The sequence below is a fragment of the Argiope bruennichi genome, chromosome 10 (assembly GCF_947563725.1).
Source record: "Argiope bruennichi chromosome 10, qqArgBrue1.1, whole genome shotgun sequence".
In the NCBI taxonomy this organism is placed as follows: Eukaryota; Metazoa; Arthropoda; class Arachnida; order Araneae; family Araneidae; genus Argiope; species Argiope bruennichi.
Genome location: NC_079160.1, coordinates 96,929,371 through 96,947,363, shown reverse-complemented (window position 1 = coordinate 96,947,363; position 17,993 = coordinate 96,929,371). Strand labels below are relative to the sequence as shown.

Below are 17,993 nucleotides of genomic sequence, written 5' to 3'. Positions count from 1 at the left end.
GAATGCATTGACAATAAGTTGTGGTAACTAATAAAAAGAACTTCAAATAAATATTGTCCCAAAGTAGATCATTTCTTCGTGTATTTGTCAGAAAAAAACTGAAGAGTATTTTGCTATCTATTAATTCAGAAATGTTTAATTTCTTCTGAAAGACGTAAAAAAAAATTGAATATTTATGAACTTCATACAAGAAACTTACTTGCAGAAGCTGTCAAAATATGAGAATGGAACAGAAATGCATTTTTCATTGTGTTCCATCATTTCGTCATTTGAATAATGGAAAGTGTTCCGAATATTTACAGTAAAAGCAGTTAGTTTACATATGCATTATTAAGAAATTATTATGTACATAGTACCAAGTGAAAATTTAACTCACGTTATTTGGAAATGGAAATTTCAATATAAGGCCAATGGTTAAACTTTCAGTTCATACAATTTTCAAAATTCGCTTGAAATTTTATAAAATGTTATAATATTGAAGATAATTTCAGGTTTTTAAAGTTCTCAAAAATTTAATGAAATGTCATAGCATTTCATAAATTTCAGGTTTTTAAATTCTCACAGTTTCATTCAAATATTACAACTCGGAAGCATCTTCATGCTCTTGCAATCATCCAAATTTGCTCAAAATTTCTGTAAAATGGGTTTGTAGTGGACGGAAATTCAAACTCTTAAATGCTCGTAATTTTATAAAAATATTATAGCGTCAGAAACATCTTCAGATTCTTAAAATTCTCGAAATTTTCCCAAAATTTCAATAACTGGAGGGATACTTGGGGACTCAGTTTTAAAATTCCGCGAAGCATGCAATTTCATAAAAATTTCGTCAAGGAAGAAATCACGGGACCTCATAAGTACATAGATATTTAAGAACTCTCTTTAGTCTTTTTTTCATTCGGATACCATATTGATGGCTCATAGATTATTGGATTTTACAATATTATTCTGAAAAATTCGGGAAAAAAGAAAATTCATCAGCGAGAAGCCGACAAACTGCAGCACTCTTTTAATTTGAGAACAAGCTGATACACAATCATGCAGAACTTCTTAAACAGCATGCACTAAAAGATATGGAATTTATTCAGTATGGCATTGTGACGTCATTTGAATCGATATTATTGTCTAGAGTTAAAACATGATAATAGTTTTATACTCACCTTCATGAATCTCATCATTTCCGCTATTTTCTCACCAACAATTCCGGCATATCTATAGGCCCGTTTGAAGGGCATGACGTTGTAAAGGGTCCAATCGACGAGGATGACGTTATAGTCACCATGTTTAAGTATAGCATCCTTCAGAACCTATTTGAATCAGTGATTCATTTTTTTTATTTGTAAATATTAACACACAAACAAAAATATTTGGTGAAATAATGATAAAGTTTTTAATATTTAAGTATATGCTGTTAAACAATCGGTAAAAAATTCTAATACTAGCAATCATTACAAAAAAAAAGTGAAGTAATGCATCTTTCAAAAATGGATGATTGGATTAAACTTATTCGTATCTTCAATTGTCTTGAATTGTTCTATCTTGAATCTGTCTTCAATTGTTCACTTTCAAATGTCTTGATAGTGAAAATCCTTATTTTGCTATAACGTTACAATTATCATTTTTCAATATGGCGTGGTTTTCTTGTTAGTTGAAATTTTATTAAATTTGTGCTCATTTCATTTTTATATAATTCGTGGAATTGAAAATAAAATGGATTCGTGCTATAAAAATAAGAGTAAAATTTATAAGCAAATATAAAATACGATACTAGCTATTTTTTAGCTAAGCTCTAAAGGATATGAAGAAAGGAAATGTAGAGAATAAATTGAATTTACATACAAATACGGTAACATTTTGATATAATTGCCGTGAAAACTCAAGTATTTGTCAAATCGTTGGTGCAGGTTTTCTATATCCCTTCGGAAAAGATTAATTATAAAATATATTTTAATAAGATATGTTTATATATGTTTTAATAATAAAATATAATTCAAAAGTTGGAATTAATATAAAAAAAGCATTTTTATTTACCATTTAATATTAACCCTTGCTGAATGTCGACGTTCCCTGATAAAAATAGAAACAATGATATTCAGTAAATATTTAGACTACACAAATACCCGATATCCAACAAAAAGACTGCTGAATTTTGAAAATCAATAAAAAAAAAAAGACGCAATGCGATAGTAATGTATCATTTTCTGCCTAATGCTTGGGAAACAGAGAGTTTCATCCTCCCAAATTGCAAATTGAGTTCGCATGACTACTGAAAGTTGCGCCAATAAAATAAGAATACTAGGTAATCAGAGTAAAAATGTTACAATGACTGTTTCAAAAAATTAAACAACTTGATTTTCACTATAATCCCCATTTGAAGTAATAATGTTGTTGTAGTTGTTTCTTATGGCCCTTAGATTAGCCCGTTGTTACGAAGACAGCGATTTAAGCCGATAGGGATTGTGTCTCTTGTTTTAGTAGCGCCAACTAGGGCCAAGAGTTTGCCACTCACGCATCACTCATTTGCTTGCACAATTCTTTTTTATAGGAGGGCACATTCACACAACTCACAGATAGAACAGAGGAAGAACAACCATGTCCGAACCGGGACTCGAAACCAGAACGCCCAGATCATGGGGAAGACGAATAATAATGTAATGCAGTCTCAGGCAAAAATCAGTTACAGAATGGCGATCCCAAGTAATCCGCTTTACCTACACCTGCTGCAGCGACACCTGTCGGTTATAATGCTAACTAAATTTGCAATATGTTGGGATAAAATTCCGTGACATCCTAAGGCCACATACGATATATTTATATCGCTTTCAATCTTTTTTTGCATTCACTTTCAAAATCTATCAGTCAATTTTGGGACATTTAGTAGCAACTATAAGAATACCGACATTCATCAAATATCAGTCGTTAAAAACAACAGACATCCGCCATTAAAAAATATTTACATTAAATAGCATCTTACAATGAACAGATTCTCAGGCGTCAGCATTTCGACTAATCCGTGAACCAAGAATTTCGTCTCGTAATTTGTATTAAACGGACACAGGTCGAACTGCTGGGCATACGGTTGTAGAAGGCAGATTTCATTCTTATTCTCTGGGGTAAATAGAATGTACCGAATAGAATCATCACTGTTCGATGGCGGAGTGATCAGTTGTTTCGGAATCTTCATTATGGCATCAATGATGTAATCAATACCCACTTCCAAGATCGGAATATCCAGGATACCATCTGGAAACAGAGGAAAACAGCAAATTTGCATATATTAAAATCAAATAAAATATATTTATTTATTAGTAACTAACAGTACCCGCACAGCGTTGACCGTGACATAACATCCAAGAGGAAAAATTAGTCTTAAACTTAAGTTTAGACTCCATCCCATATGACATGGGCATGTCACTATAACATAAAAATCACTGCGATTTAAACAGAGACAGTTATTTCGCTCAACAGAAGACTCTCCTTCCCTAAGTGTGGACATTCTCTCTCTGATATTCGTTAACCGAACATTTCTATCCTCTACATTTTCCTTATCGCTCAACAAACGAAGCGTTTTGGCATTTAATGTGCTATGGACAAGGTTAGATTTCCTTTTTTGGGGCATAATGAGTTGTGAATCGCTGTTTAAAATCAGATGTAAACAAAGAAATGTATCGCATATGCCTATCACAGCTCTTGCTACTTACGTATGTGTAGTTTGACGTTTTCGCACATGCGCAGATAAGTGCAAAACACAGAATTTGCTGTTTTACGCATGCGCGAATTCTAGTAGAAAAATAATTAAAATCGTAATTATAAAACTCCTTTTTCTATTTTGATATGACTAATATACTAAAACCTCCCAATAAATGCTCTATAAAATGGTACAAATATTTCCAATATCAGTTAAGTATTTCTGCAGTTTTTTTCTTTCAAACATACAAATGCTTTCAGGAGATTATATTATGTATAGATTTAGCACTGAGTATTTATTACCCGTGCATCAGAAAATATGTTTATAATGCTTTCAAAAGTGAAAAAACAAATTAAATCTGTTACAATCACATCTAAAATTGATATCTTGAATTTCACATCTAAAGTTAAAAAGCAACGGCAAGAAAGGGAGGGAAGGGTAGGTGAAAGAAAGGTAAATAGAACAACATATTAGTGCAAAACACTCAAATAATAAATATAAAACAAAATAATAACATCAAAAGAAAAGCCCATAGGCTTCTACAACGAAATTCCGCAAATATTTGAATGACAGAAATGGAATTTTAAAAGCATTTCGACGAAGTAAACACGTTTGTGAGAGAAACGATAACTTTAAAGAAGTTGAAACAAATACACTTTAAAAATAAAGAGTGAACAAATATAAAAAAGGGAAAAAATTAAAATCTAGAGGATTGAAGTAAACAAAATAAAAGCAAAAATAAAAACAATGTTAAATAAATTAGTTTGATTTTAAGTGCAAAAATCCTAGACTATAATGAGAGTTAAACTATTTAAATCTAGAAATATGAGTAAATTCTGCAAACGACAAGAAAAATGACTTAGTATTAATAAATTAGAGCGATTGGCCAGTCCTTTGGTGAAATGCTAAATTCTTGTTGAATAATTTTTTTGGTAATCCAATGCATACAGACACCAAAAATTAATAAACTCCAAGTTTTAAGTACAATTGATATCGATTGCTTATTATTAAACAATTTAGCTGCAAGTATAATTTTATCATGAAATGTAGGAATTTAAACATGCATAGGTTTCAAAAATTAAGAAAAAAATCACAAAAATAGCAAAAACTTATTGAAAAATATGTCTATCCGAGAAAACTTTGAATATGTTGTCAAATAAAAGTTACTGCATAAAACTGCAATATAAAAATTAGCGGAGCTTTAAATGGAATACTTCATCTATGGGGAGAGCAAAATTATATGTTTGAGAACAAGTATGGCAACTTATACTGGTATGATACTGAGATAAGAAATTTGGAATAGCCAATTCGTAAAAATGATCTCCGGGGCATCATTAGTTCGAAGAAATGTGATGGAGAAATATTGGGAGACTACAGGCATTGCAAAATGTTGGTCCTTCTCTGGGTCATAGACTTTGACAGTTATTTCTAACTACAAATGTGGCATTCAAGCCAGCCGTTAGAATGAGCATCGATGGCCGATATTTGTTGTTATGCTCAAATAAGGAACATAGTCGCAACTCCAACTCAACTCAGATCCTCTCTTATTGCAGCTATCGGGAGTTTAGTATAAATACCAACCATTCATAAGAGGCTCCAAGAAGATAGACTGTATGCAAGGCGATTAGCCAATTACTTGCCGCTAACGTTACGGCGTAGAACGGAAAATTTTAGGTGAACACATCAATATATCCACTGGACAGTTGATAAACGGACAGCTATTCTCTTTGCGAATGAGTTTAGGTTTAGCTTCAAAAGCCATAGTAGGCGTCATTTGATTTGGAGAGAACCAGGATCATCCTTCATCAAATATCCATGAAACAAGATCTACTGAAGAAGCAGAGTCTGCGTTTGGGGTGGTATCTCTTTAAATGGACGTACAGATCCTCATGCCTTTGAAAGTAGAATCGAAATTGTTCAAGCCTATAGAGATGACGTTTTTAATACTTATGTGCGCCCTGGCAATAAGTGGTGATGCTTGCTACAGGCCGCAACTCTCGACAAAAGGCTAGCATCGTGAATAATTATCTTTATCAGGAAACAATTCAGTGCATGGAATGGCCAGCTCGATCACCTGACCTGAATCCTATTGAACATATTTGACCGCTTTAGGAAAACATGCAGTTCTTCCCAATCCTCCATCTCAGACCCTTGCCAGGCTTGCAATTTCTTTGCAAGAACAATGACTTTCCCTTCTTGCAGAATTGATAGACGACATAATTGATAGCAATACACATCGCTTTTTATGCTTTTAGGACGGATGACACTCCGTTTAGAAAGTAATTTTCCTATGCTAAACTGAACACGTCCCATTTATTTATTTTATATATTTGCTAATTTCTGTAACACAGAAATCGTCTGATAATTTCTTTTCATTCTATTTTATACCTTACTATGCGTTGTATATTGTAGGTTAGGTTCATTAAATTCTTCATGTAACTTTTTGATTAATCGTCATTTTTATGATTTTTTTCCTTGATTTTTGGAAACCAGTTTACATTTATCTATAAATGCATTTGTACTGATAAAATCAGCTTTAAAAAACAAATTTTATTATACATAACTATTTTTATTTAAATCATTTCCGATCTTTCAGTCTTTAATTTATAATTCATTATTATAAATATTATAAAATCTTGGAATCTTGATTTGTTTTTCTTCACAAATTCTCTCCAGTTGATGCCACATATATAAAACAAAATTTAAGTATACAATTTTTTAACTAAATTCTGAAATTTATAAATCAAGCTTATTAAAATATCTCCTATTTTTTTATTAATTAATTCAGTTTTTATTATATTTATGAAAATAACTTATAAAATAGTGTAATGCTCTCAGTGAAGGCTCAAGTGTACAGAAATTGGAAAATTAGCACAACAGAAAGTAAAAAAAAATTGATCACAAAATTTTATCTTTTTTTTATAAACGTTATATTTTATAATACAAACTAAGTAAAAAAAAATGCATAATAAAGTTAATTTGTTCTCAAATTTCAATGATGGAAAGGAAAAATAAATATTTATAAATCTATACATCACTGAATATATTTATTAATTACATCAATATTTAGCGTTGCAATAACACGCATTTAATTTTTAAACACAGAAAAAAAAGGAGGTAAAACTTTATAGATTTATTTTTCTGTTAGTACTTTTATTAATGAAAGCAAAATTTGTCAGATTGAGTTAGTTTTATATCTTTTAAAAAAAAATGAAGATTTCTAGAAATATTTAATTGCCAATACTTCCACTAATGAATTCAAAATTGATAGAAGCAATCAATTTTAGATCAAAGAAAAAAACAGTAAAATTTTGCAGATACATTTAATTGAAAACACTTTCATTAATGAATACAAAAAAAGACGCATACAGTAAATTTTTGATTATGGAAAATATCAGAAAAAAATTAAATATTACCCTTGAATATATTTATAAAGGATTTTGGCAACAGATTAAAAAATCATTTTTAGAACATGCAAATACGAAGAAGTTTGTCAATTCAGGTACCATCTCAAACAACATATCGTAAAAACCCTCACATAATTTTAAAACATAACTCTAGTTTAAATTGATTATATTAATGTTAAAATTTGAAAAATGCTAAAAACGTTTATATTTTTGAATTATTTATGAAAATTTTAAAAATAAAACATGAGCCAGAATGAAGAAAAAATAATCAGGTAATAAAAGACTTATGAAATTAAAATAAATATACGAGCGATTTTTTTATGCTTTTATGAAAAAATGTATAAAGCATAAACTCTCTAGCTCAGAATTTTATCAAATGATTTGGTCCAGATTTTGCACATGAAAAGTATATGATCAAGTTCCTAAACTGAGAAATAAGTTCTTTCTACTCGATCATTAAATATTGGAATTTACTTTGAATTGATATGGAATTTTCAGTTTTGTTTCGAATTATGAAGTACTGAAATAACCCTAAGATCTTTTTAAATAAACAGAATGCTTATTTTGTAATTCAGAGCCTGCAAAACAAGTTGAACATTATTATATTAAATTTGAAGAAAAAATATTTGTTTTATTTATGAGGTTTTCTGGTAGAAGATGTTGCTGAAATTTATAATCTGACAAGGGGAGGGCACGAGGGTGAAATTTCAGTTCGGGATGAGATTTAGTATAATGATAGTATACATTTAGAATGTGCGCTCATGAAAATATTAAAGCGCAATGGCCAGTCAATTTCGAGAAAATCGCCCTCAAATTTTCTGCATAGCTTATGTACTAATAATGAGTTGCCACTGCGGAGCCCAAATAGAATAGTGATTTTATTGCTGGCGTAGCATTCAGAAGACTGGAGTTCGATCCAGGGATTACAATTTAATTTTTAGAAGAAAAATAATTATAAATATGAATGCATTTTTTTAAAGATTCAGAATTATTTAAATTAAATTAACAATCTAAAGATAGTTTCAATTAAAATGATATTCATTTTTATATGGGAAAAAAATAAATGCATTTTCTTTTAATACATAAGCTATAACTCATTTTTTAAAAGAAAAATAATTATGTTCATGCATATTATTCTTGAATTATAATATAATTTAATTTTTAAGTATTTAAATAATTATAAATACAATTTTAACTTTAAAATATTTCAAAATAATTATTTTTATCTTAAAATCATTAAAAGTTTTAAATTTTTGGATTTAAAATTTAAAGACCAATTATTTATTATAACTCAACGAAACTGTATTTATGCAGGAAATTCAAGATAGCAGATGAAATAAATAAAATCATATCGGCAAACATTCTAAATGTCAATAATTGAAAAGAAAAAGTAGAAAGCAGGTGTTAAATTATGGAATTCATAGTCAGATGGTTCAAAATTTTTAGTAACATACGATATGTTTTGTGCGCCGCCCAATTGTCTGAAGAAAAACAAATATTTTTTTTAAGTAAATGAATTTTTTTTATCGATTCCTTTAAGATTTCTCTAGTGGATAATCACTATTGATGAATTTTGCAAGGAGTAAATATCTATCTATCTTGTTTGAAATGCTTTTACGATAATTACCATTCTTTCTTGTATGTAATAAAAAATTAATGCAACATTTTATGATATCAGTAATTTAATTAGCATTTATCATTATTTAAGTTATATATGTAATTATGTTTCCAGCTTAAAAATAAAATTATAAATGAAGTATTAAATGAATGAATATTTATTTTTGAGGTTGATTTATTTTTAAAACATTCATTTTTGATTGAAACTGTCTGTAAATTTTATTTAAATAATTCTTTAAAAAGAAAGACGCGTTCATACTTTAATTTTTTTAAAAATAAATTATAATTCAGGTATTAAGAAAAAATATATTTATTTTCTCCATATAAAATTAATATCATATTAATCGGAACCATTTTTTTAAATATTAATTTACTTTAAGTAATTCTGAATCTTTAAAAAATGCATTTATACTTATATTTATTTTTCTTCTAAAAATTAAATTGTAATCCACAAATTAGAAGAATAAATATATATTTTTGCATAGAAAAACATATTGATTAAAAATGTTTGTAAATTGTTAAATTCATTTGAAATAAATTATAAAAAAAATAATAAATAAAGCAAAATTGCTAACCCAGTAACGAGCTGAGGTCTTTTGAAGGCTACGCCAATACTTCTCACTAATATATTACTTAGGCGACACAATATTAACATACAAACTATGCAGAAAATTTGAGGGCGATTTTCTCGAAATTGACTGGCCATTGCGGTTTAATATTTTCTTGAGTGAACATTCTAAATGTAGACTACCTTTATACTAAATCTCATCACGAACTTAATTTTCAACCTCGTGCCCTGCCCTTTTGAGAAAATAATATTTAAAGAAGAAAATAGCATAAAAATTCATGTTACTTTCCGAAAAACAAATGTAGAAGCAAAATGCAAACGATTTTATAGCGGGAGCCTGTTTAGAAATTCTAAATAATGAAAAAATTAAAAATAAAATTGATATTTCTCTAAATATCATTTTTTCAAGTAATCAGTCTTAATAAATCAACAAATGAAATCAAGCTACGTCACAAATGCATCCAGTTTGCTTCATTTTGACAAATTTTATCCATGCTAATGTTTTCTATAGTTTTGTGTACGTTTGCAGGAATTTTTAGGAATTAGTTTATTTCACACCTTTTCACATTAAGTAATAAAACATTTTTTTAAACTTAATACTTCGCTCTCCAAATAAAGTTAAAAATGATTCATGTCATGAAACTAGACGAATATGGCATTCGAATGGTTCGCCAAAAACACTATTTGAGTTTAATTTTAGTTTAATCTCAGGTGCATAACTTGATGTTTGTTAATCCCATTTCAAAATATTTTGTAGTATCAAATTCTATTGCCCAAAGCCTTCTTATTTTAATAATTTTACACCTTTTCACAAACAAATCGCCTTAAATAATTTCAAAAATGTGTTATCAAATTCACAGTGACCTGCAGAAGGTGATTCGTCATAATTTCGAGATCAACAATTTTGTCTATAACACTACCTTCTTTTTAGTATATTTCTCAAAGAAAAATAATACAATTTATGAAAAGATATAAGAAATAACAATAATATGAAAATAAAGGAATTCTTCGATTATTTGAAATCTAATTTATAATAAAGATGAAAGAAAGAGTAGGATTTACCTGTTTCGATGAGGAGAAAGCTGAATGCCATCAATAAAATTGTTGATTTCATAGTTATTAGCTGTCTTGAATGACTTTAGATATTACAACTTCCTAGAACATTCAATAACACTTAATCCATCCTTGATTAAGTTCATCAATATAACAGCCAGGCAGAAAAACTACGTATGTATTGTTACGCAACTTAAAAAAAATATCGTTTTGTCTGATGATAAGCAAACACAAATTTTGCAATATTTCAATACGGATAAGGAACTTCAATTTCCGTTTCAAAAATGTTTAATTTTCGAAATTCTATTTGAATGCATCCTGTTTTCAGTAAATTATATGTAATTGTGTAATATTTATGATATTGATTTGATAATATATAATATCTGAACTGATTGTTTAATTTGTTAATGATTTTTAAACTGGGTGATTTTATGTATGATGTAGATATCTGCTCTACTGAATATGTTCATCTAGATATGCTCCTAGAAATATATCTTCTACTATATCTAGAATGCTCATCATAGAAGTAACATGTACTAGTTTCTTCGTCAATAGAAGTTTATAAACAAGTAGGAGTGGTTGCCGCTTAACTTTCTCGCATTATCTATACTTATAATAAAGCTCAATGTGTGTGTGTGTGTGTGTTGGCGCTCTACAGGTCAGGTCATTTGACATACAGCTATCAAATTTGGTACATGTATACCTTAGAGGTCGGGAATGTGCACCTGGGGTCCCTTTTTTTGAAATTTTAATTAGAATTTTAATTATTAATTAAAAACTAACTTTCCCGCCAAAAAAATCTTCCATTTTCCCCACTGCCAACTTTTCCGCCAAAAAAATCTTCCATTTTCCCCACCGCCAAATAAGCAAGGCATCAGTTGTTTTTTTCTCCCAACAGTAATGAGGCTAGGGTTAAGATTTTACGGCGGATTATTTCAAACGATTCTGTTTATTTTCTTAATGTTTTATGCATTTAAAATTAAACATTGTTAATTAATCCATGTTTCAGATTCATTCTGAAGTACTTTTGAATTAAAATAACACAGAATAAAAGAAATTAAAAATGTATAATCTGCATAGCGTTACCCCAACTGGCGTAGAAAAATTCACGCATTTGCGTTAACGTAACTGGCGAAGAAAATTCACGCATACGCACTGTGTTCTGATTGTTGGCATAACAACCAACGGACGATTTCAATTATTTTTAGGTTAGTTGCATGCTTTTGTAAGTAAAATGTATTTATGTTAGTTATATATTTTTTGTATATGCTTATAGTTTTAAGTACATCGTTTTTTAAGTAGTTATTTTTAAACCTGTTTTCGACCGATTATTTTAAACGATTCATTTTATTTTCTTAGTGTTTCATGCATTTAAAATTAAACATTGTTAATGAATCGATCTGTTCATGATAAATCTGAGAAATTTGTGTTGACAAATTCTTGAGATATTACATAAATTAAGAAAGATATTCTTTAGTGACCATAAAGTTTAACCGCTCAGTGACTCAATTATCAGTAATCATATTATTAAAAGAAACGCTTTGTTTCAGTAAAAAATATTATTATATTAATTGCAGATTAATCATTTACACTTTAATTTAAAGCATAATTTCTACGAGGGGTAACAGAAAATTAGAGAGATACATATCACGCTATAACTGAAGGCCTTTATAATATTAAGAGTGAATTATATGACTATAAAAATTTGAAGTTTTAAAATATTTTGCTTAAGAATCTATTAAAGTTGGAATTGCGTAAAATTATTAATGGTACGACCGGAGTTTTATCCTCTGCTTGGCGAAATTTTTAAAAATCGCAAACAACGGCCTTGCGAAATGTTCAAAAGCAAAGAAGCAGATGTTCAATTATAGTGCATAATAAAGATTGCCAGCTTTGGTGCGTTATCGCAACTTGGCGAAGAAGGGGGTTTAACTCCGGTTCAACCTATTTAATTATTAAAATTTAAACGAACATTAAGATTGGCGAACCGGCTGATCGCCAAAGGCGGCTAGTCTCCAATAAAGATGTTATCTTCCAGCTCCCGCATATGTCGTTGAATGCCTTATGTAGCATTGACGAACAAAGAGTGACGAAATATAAAGCTTTAAAGTGAATCTAAAATTTCATTAAATATTTTATTAATTTGTATTTTGGGAGACTTTTACTGATCTATCGTAACAAAGATTTGACATCAAAGTTAGATATATAGTTACAAATTAATATCGAATTTTATTAATTTAAGTCATTGCTTTTATATGCGTCCGATAGATGGTCAACCGCAGATGGTCAAAATACAGACCGACAGATGGTCAGCCGTTTGACAGGTTAGTTCAAAATATAAGAATATACAGTTCAAATGCTAAAGCTCTGTACCAAATTTTATCTATCTAGTGTTTTGCATTATGCTCTTATCGAGTTCATTTGTATTCTAACAGTCAGACAAAGAAACTTTCGGAGCATGGATTTCATCTAAAATTTGGTTTTAATTTAATATACCAAATTTCCACCAGTTAACTGAATTTCAAAATTTCAAATAGCTATTTAAGCAAAAAAATAACTGAAATTCTAAACTTTTTTCTCATTATCTTTTCATTATTTTATTGCGCAAAATTTCTTTTTATACTATTTTAATACTATGAAAAGTGAATTTTTAATGATATTAGATTTTTATTTCCGTAAATTTTTCTAAAATTTCAGAAAATTAAAAAAAATATTTATGAGCCTACTTATTTTTATAATACGTGTGTACGTTATTAGTGCTATAAACGTTGGTACTGCTGTTTTGGTACTGTGCATAAATGTTGGTACTGCCGTTTAGTGCTATAAACGTTGTTAGTACTGGATTTTCAAAAGATATTATAAAAATGAGACGAATCAGACCTAAAACGTTATTATATTTTAGTTTCGGACTAGATGTTAAAACCGCATTTAATTTTTTTATTCAGACCAGATAAGTATTAATTTCTATAAGTCTAATAATTATATTTATTGATATTGTATATATTTATTTGTAATTTGTATTGTATGTATTGTGGTAATTATTTTTTTAATTCTCTATTTCAGGATATAATATTTTGTTTACAAAATGATTTTTTTCAATGTTTGTCAAGAAAATAATTAAAAAAAAAGAATTATTTTTTAAGCAAAACTCAAGTGGGCCCCTTTTTGAATGTGCGTATAAGAACTCATTTTTAGGTTGCAGACGAAGATAGAGATAATAGAAAATACCTCAGAGATTGTGGTACATACGACAGGAAATGCTAAATATAATTGCACAGATGTGAACATGAACAATAACATGGGGAATTCTGTGGTATGTGCTGAAACTCCATTTGAATGCTTCTACGATTCAGAAGAATTGCTCCCTGGTGACCCAAAAGTTCTATGAGCATTCGTTGTAATAGCTCATGATGAATGGCTCGAATGATGTTGGATGATATGTAGTCCTAGTAAATTATTGGTTTGGTTTAAATTAGTTAGATGAAAGGCTCGATTTGAAGCTATAAGACAAACAAGTATGGGATTTTCCTTGTAATATTGTTTTTAAAAAATATGTCCCTTGGGTGTAAGGTGAAAATTCCAACAAGTTATATAGATAACGAAGCTTTATTCTTCGTCTGTGTTTTGTTGCCTTTGCTTCGTATAAAATATGTCTTTATTATAACTTATTTTATACGAAACAAAGGCAACAGAACACAGACGAAGCACAGATAACAGCACTTACGTTGTTGTACAGCAGCGCTTATACAACAACATATTAATTAGCAAACCTTAATAAAGAGAAGTAACATGACAAAGTTCTCAGAGGGAATTCGTTGGAGATCAATACTCTAAAGAGAAAATTCTCCCAACTATTCTTTGCCTCAACTCGACTGGCAACATTTCTTGTGCTTCTTCGCTTTCATAGGTGGACTTAAAATGTTTTAGAAAAAATGGCGGAACTCATTTTTCGGAACTCACAAAGGCAACAGAACACAGACGAAGCACAGATAACAGCACTTACGTTGTTGTACAGCAGCACTTATACAACAACATATTAATTAGCAAACCTTAATAAAGAGAAGTAACATGACAAAGTGCTCAGAGGGAATTCGTTGGAGATCAATACTCTAAAGAGAAAATTCTCCCAACTATTCTTTGCCTCAACTCGACTGGCAACATTTCTTGTGCTTCTTCGCTTTCATAGGTGGACTTAAAATGTTTTAGAAAAAATGGCGGAACTCAAGTCCTTCTGGAGATATTCCCAGGATTTGGGTTTCGAGGATCATTAATTTGCATCAGTTCAGCAGGCATTAAAATATCTATAAAACTGTCGTTCTCACCATAAAATGAATTGTCCAAAAAAAAAAAAAAAAATATAGATTCGAAAAAATATTGAAGCCTTCTTGGATGACGAAGCGTCTTTCACCCTTCCTACTTTTTCACCACAACAGCAAGCAATCATTTATCTTTGGACAGGTTCAAAGTGCAGCAGGCCAGTGTTTGAGGCTGAATTATGCCTAGAGCTGTTACCCATTCGAATCCGTAAGCAAATATAATAGTATGTACAACAAATTATATAAACTAAGGAGTCTCATTTTCATATCAGTGACGTTGGGAGTACAAATAATTTTTGCACCTGGAATATTATCAGGTGCTTATTTTTGCATCTGAATATTATCTCCATTTTCACCAATACATTGAGGCCGGAACAGCTTGGTAGGGCGTTGGGCTCGCATCCCTTAGGTTGTGAGTTCGAACTCCGACGACTCTTCGTGTGTTTGGTGGCTGGCGCACGTATAAATCTGTCTTGATCACAAAATCCTTCATGTTGAGAGTAACACTGGGGATAATGGTTCAGAGGTGATCGTTCTCTGATTCAGGTCAAAATTGCAATCTGTGGTTGAGTGCATGAAATGCATGAATGAAGTCCGCCTCGTAAAAAGGGTTGTGACGCGTAAGTGTGTGCCGTTTTCATTTGAGCTAGAAATCGGAACTCTGTCCTCGGATGCCCAGGGATCTTTACCGTCAGAAGCTTCTGCGAAAAAACTTGGCTTAAAATAGTCCCGCAGCAACCACCAACCATGTTACTCGATTTTGAAAGTAAGACATTTTACACTATTAATACGACAGTATATATGTTTATTACATGGTATAACATCATAATTTGTGAGTCTTATTTCTGAGAACAAAATATGATTGTAAGTTCGGTCACGTGAACATTTAACTGGCTCTAGGTATGCAGTTATGTTTCAATGCTTCATAATTCTCTGAACAAAAGAACTGAAACTTGGAAATAGCAAAAATAATTAATTCTCCTCCGCAAAGCGTAAGAGAGATCCAAAAATCAGTTTCAAGATGATTAGGGTATTACTGCTTTATAAAGATATGTGGCATTTGTTTCATTTCTCACGGCAGGATCCCTGTTGTGGGCTTTGATAGCATTTTTTCCAAATCACACCCTAGTCACTTATTTCATTGGCGAAACATACTGATGCATTTATCTAGTACATAAAATTCATTGAATACTTCCATATTTTCCAAGTTAAGAAACTAGTTTCCTTTGTTTTGAAAGTGGAAAATAGTTTTTTGGCTTTTAATGGATTTTTCATTTCTAGTCTTCAGCTGTCTTACCTCATCAATATTTATACATGGTGAAACCCATGAATAAAGTTATATCTCTCATGTGATAGATAACTACTGATAGAAGAAATGTTGGGGCCATCACGGTATTCAATATCTTGTTTTTTGATCCTTTTTTAAAATTTTGAGAAATAATAATAATTAAAAAAAATTCTCAAACTGTGGAAAACCTGCGAAATCTTAATATTTTTTTTTTTCAATTTCATCTCACTCTTTTGGCAAATAAGTGCTAATAGTGACAAGCGTTTTAATAGACTGCAAATTTTGAATTTCCTAAATGAAGTTTTTATTATAACCCTATTGCATAATTGCTTCTGCTGTTACTATCCCTTATTGGTCATTAAAATACAAATAAAAATATTTCGTGAAATTCTGCTCATTAAAATACTTTCCTCATCGAATTTTCGAAGGCATGTTTAAGAATTCCTGGTTCAATATAATATAATATACAATATGTTTATTATAAGAGTTTATATATTTGTACATATTATGTAGGGGAATCAAATACTAAGCGAGTCATGCTCCTTGATTGCACAAGAAGCATGACGAATTCGATTCAGTTGCTTAGGATAAAATGTAAAACATACATACATTCGTAGCCACTATGACTCTTATTTATTACTATTCGTTAGTCGAACAGAATTCTAAGATTCGTAATTTCTACAATAAATCCCTTCAATATGATGTTTTTACCGAAATTACAACTATCACAATTAATCACAGAATTTATTACTATATATAATTAGCCGCTGCATTCTCTCCAAAGGACATTATAAAAGTACTAACGCCAAACGACATTTTGGTATCATGAGTTTTGAAAATAATTACATTCTTTTTTTAACTGTTTATAACTTTAGTGGACGTTTATCACCTGCCGTTAGTAAGCATTTTAATTTAGAAAGTTATTTGTCCTCACAAGCATCTGCCTCGAGGCAAGGCTTACGTTATTGCTGCGATATTTCAATAATGCAATAAACTAATGCATCTTTGAAATAAAGCATTTACGACATATTTTATAGCGGCTATAGTCGGATCCTCCGTTAAGGATTTTATCACTAGTGATATTTAATTAATTAATCGTCTGTTGAGGGTATTCGTTTTATTGTTCTAATATATATGTCATTGCTTTTCGTTAAGATTATTTATGTATCAGGTATATCAGAAAATACTTGTGCTTCTATTAAAATGGGAAAAATGTTTTAAAATTTATATTTCGCCCTTTAGTTTTGAAAGAGAAAATGAACTATTGTATTGTGATTATGTAAATTTAATGCAGATTTTTGCTAACAATAAATGGAAATTTAGTTTCAAGCATATAGAGATAATTTAATCTAAGATTGGACAGCAATTAATAGGAAATTTTCCCAGAACTTATAATAAGGATATCTATAACACACACACACACACACACACACACATAAACTCAAATAAGGATTTCTATCACACACACACGCAAAAAAAAAAAAACACCCCGTTAATGTATGATTTTCTAATTTCTATTAGACATGCAATTAGCAAATTCAGTGGATCTCTTTAATTGTTAACTTTACTTAGCATGTTTTTAAGCAATGGAAGTTACATAATAATCTTGATTTATTTTGTTAACAGTGAAATCTGGTTTTAAAATTTGTTTGGAAAGTAATTTTTTTTGTTACTTCTTCTATTTACAAGTTCAGAAATCTAATCTATCAATTTCAGGATTGCTGTTTACGTATTCATCATACAATATTCTTATATAATTTGAAAATTTTTTTTGAACATATGAAAGTATATAATTGCTATTAATTTTCATTAAAATTTCCGACTAGGAATATTTCGAAATAAAAGTAATGCTTATATGATGCGTTCTTTTTATTAATATAAAGACTTCCACTAAGAGGCACCTCTTAACTGAGGAAGAGAAGCTTCCGATATGGTGGTTGGTTCTCGTTACCCTGGGAGCACAGAAAAAATTGGGGCTTCCTCCATTCGATAGGGGTCGTACTTCCCAAGGGATTGTAATGTGGACGGGGTTGGCCCTTAGGACTCAACCATAGTTCTC

General features: G+C 30.1%; 1 protein-coding gene across 1 annotated transcript in view; it reads right to left on the bottom strand.

Moving 5' to 3' along the window:
* LOC129987666 (lipoprotein lipase-like) overlaps positions 1-17,993 on the bottom strand; it is a 58,707-nt gene that overhangs the window by 17,112 nt on the left and 23,602 nt on the right. The window contains exons 2-3 of the mRNA XM_056095621.1: positions 2,972-3,240; positions 1,158-1,304 (exon numbers count right to left, since the gene is read on the bottom strand). Of these exons, the coding sequence (XP_055951596.1) occupies positions 1,158-1,304; positions 2,972-3,240 (416 nt within the window). The remainder of the gene's footprint in view (positions 1-1,157; positions 1,305-2,971; positions 3,241-17,993) is intronic.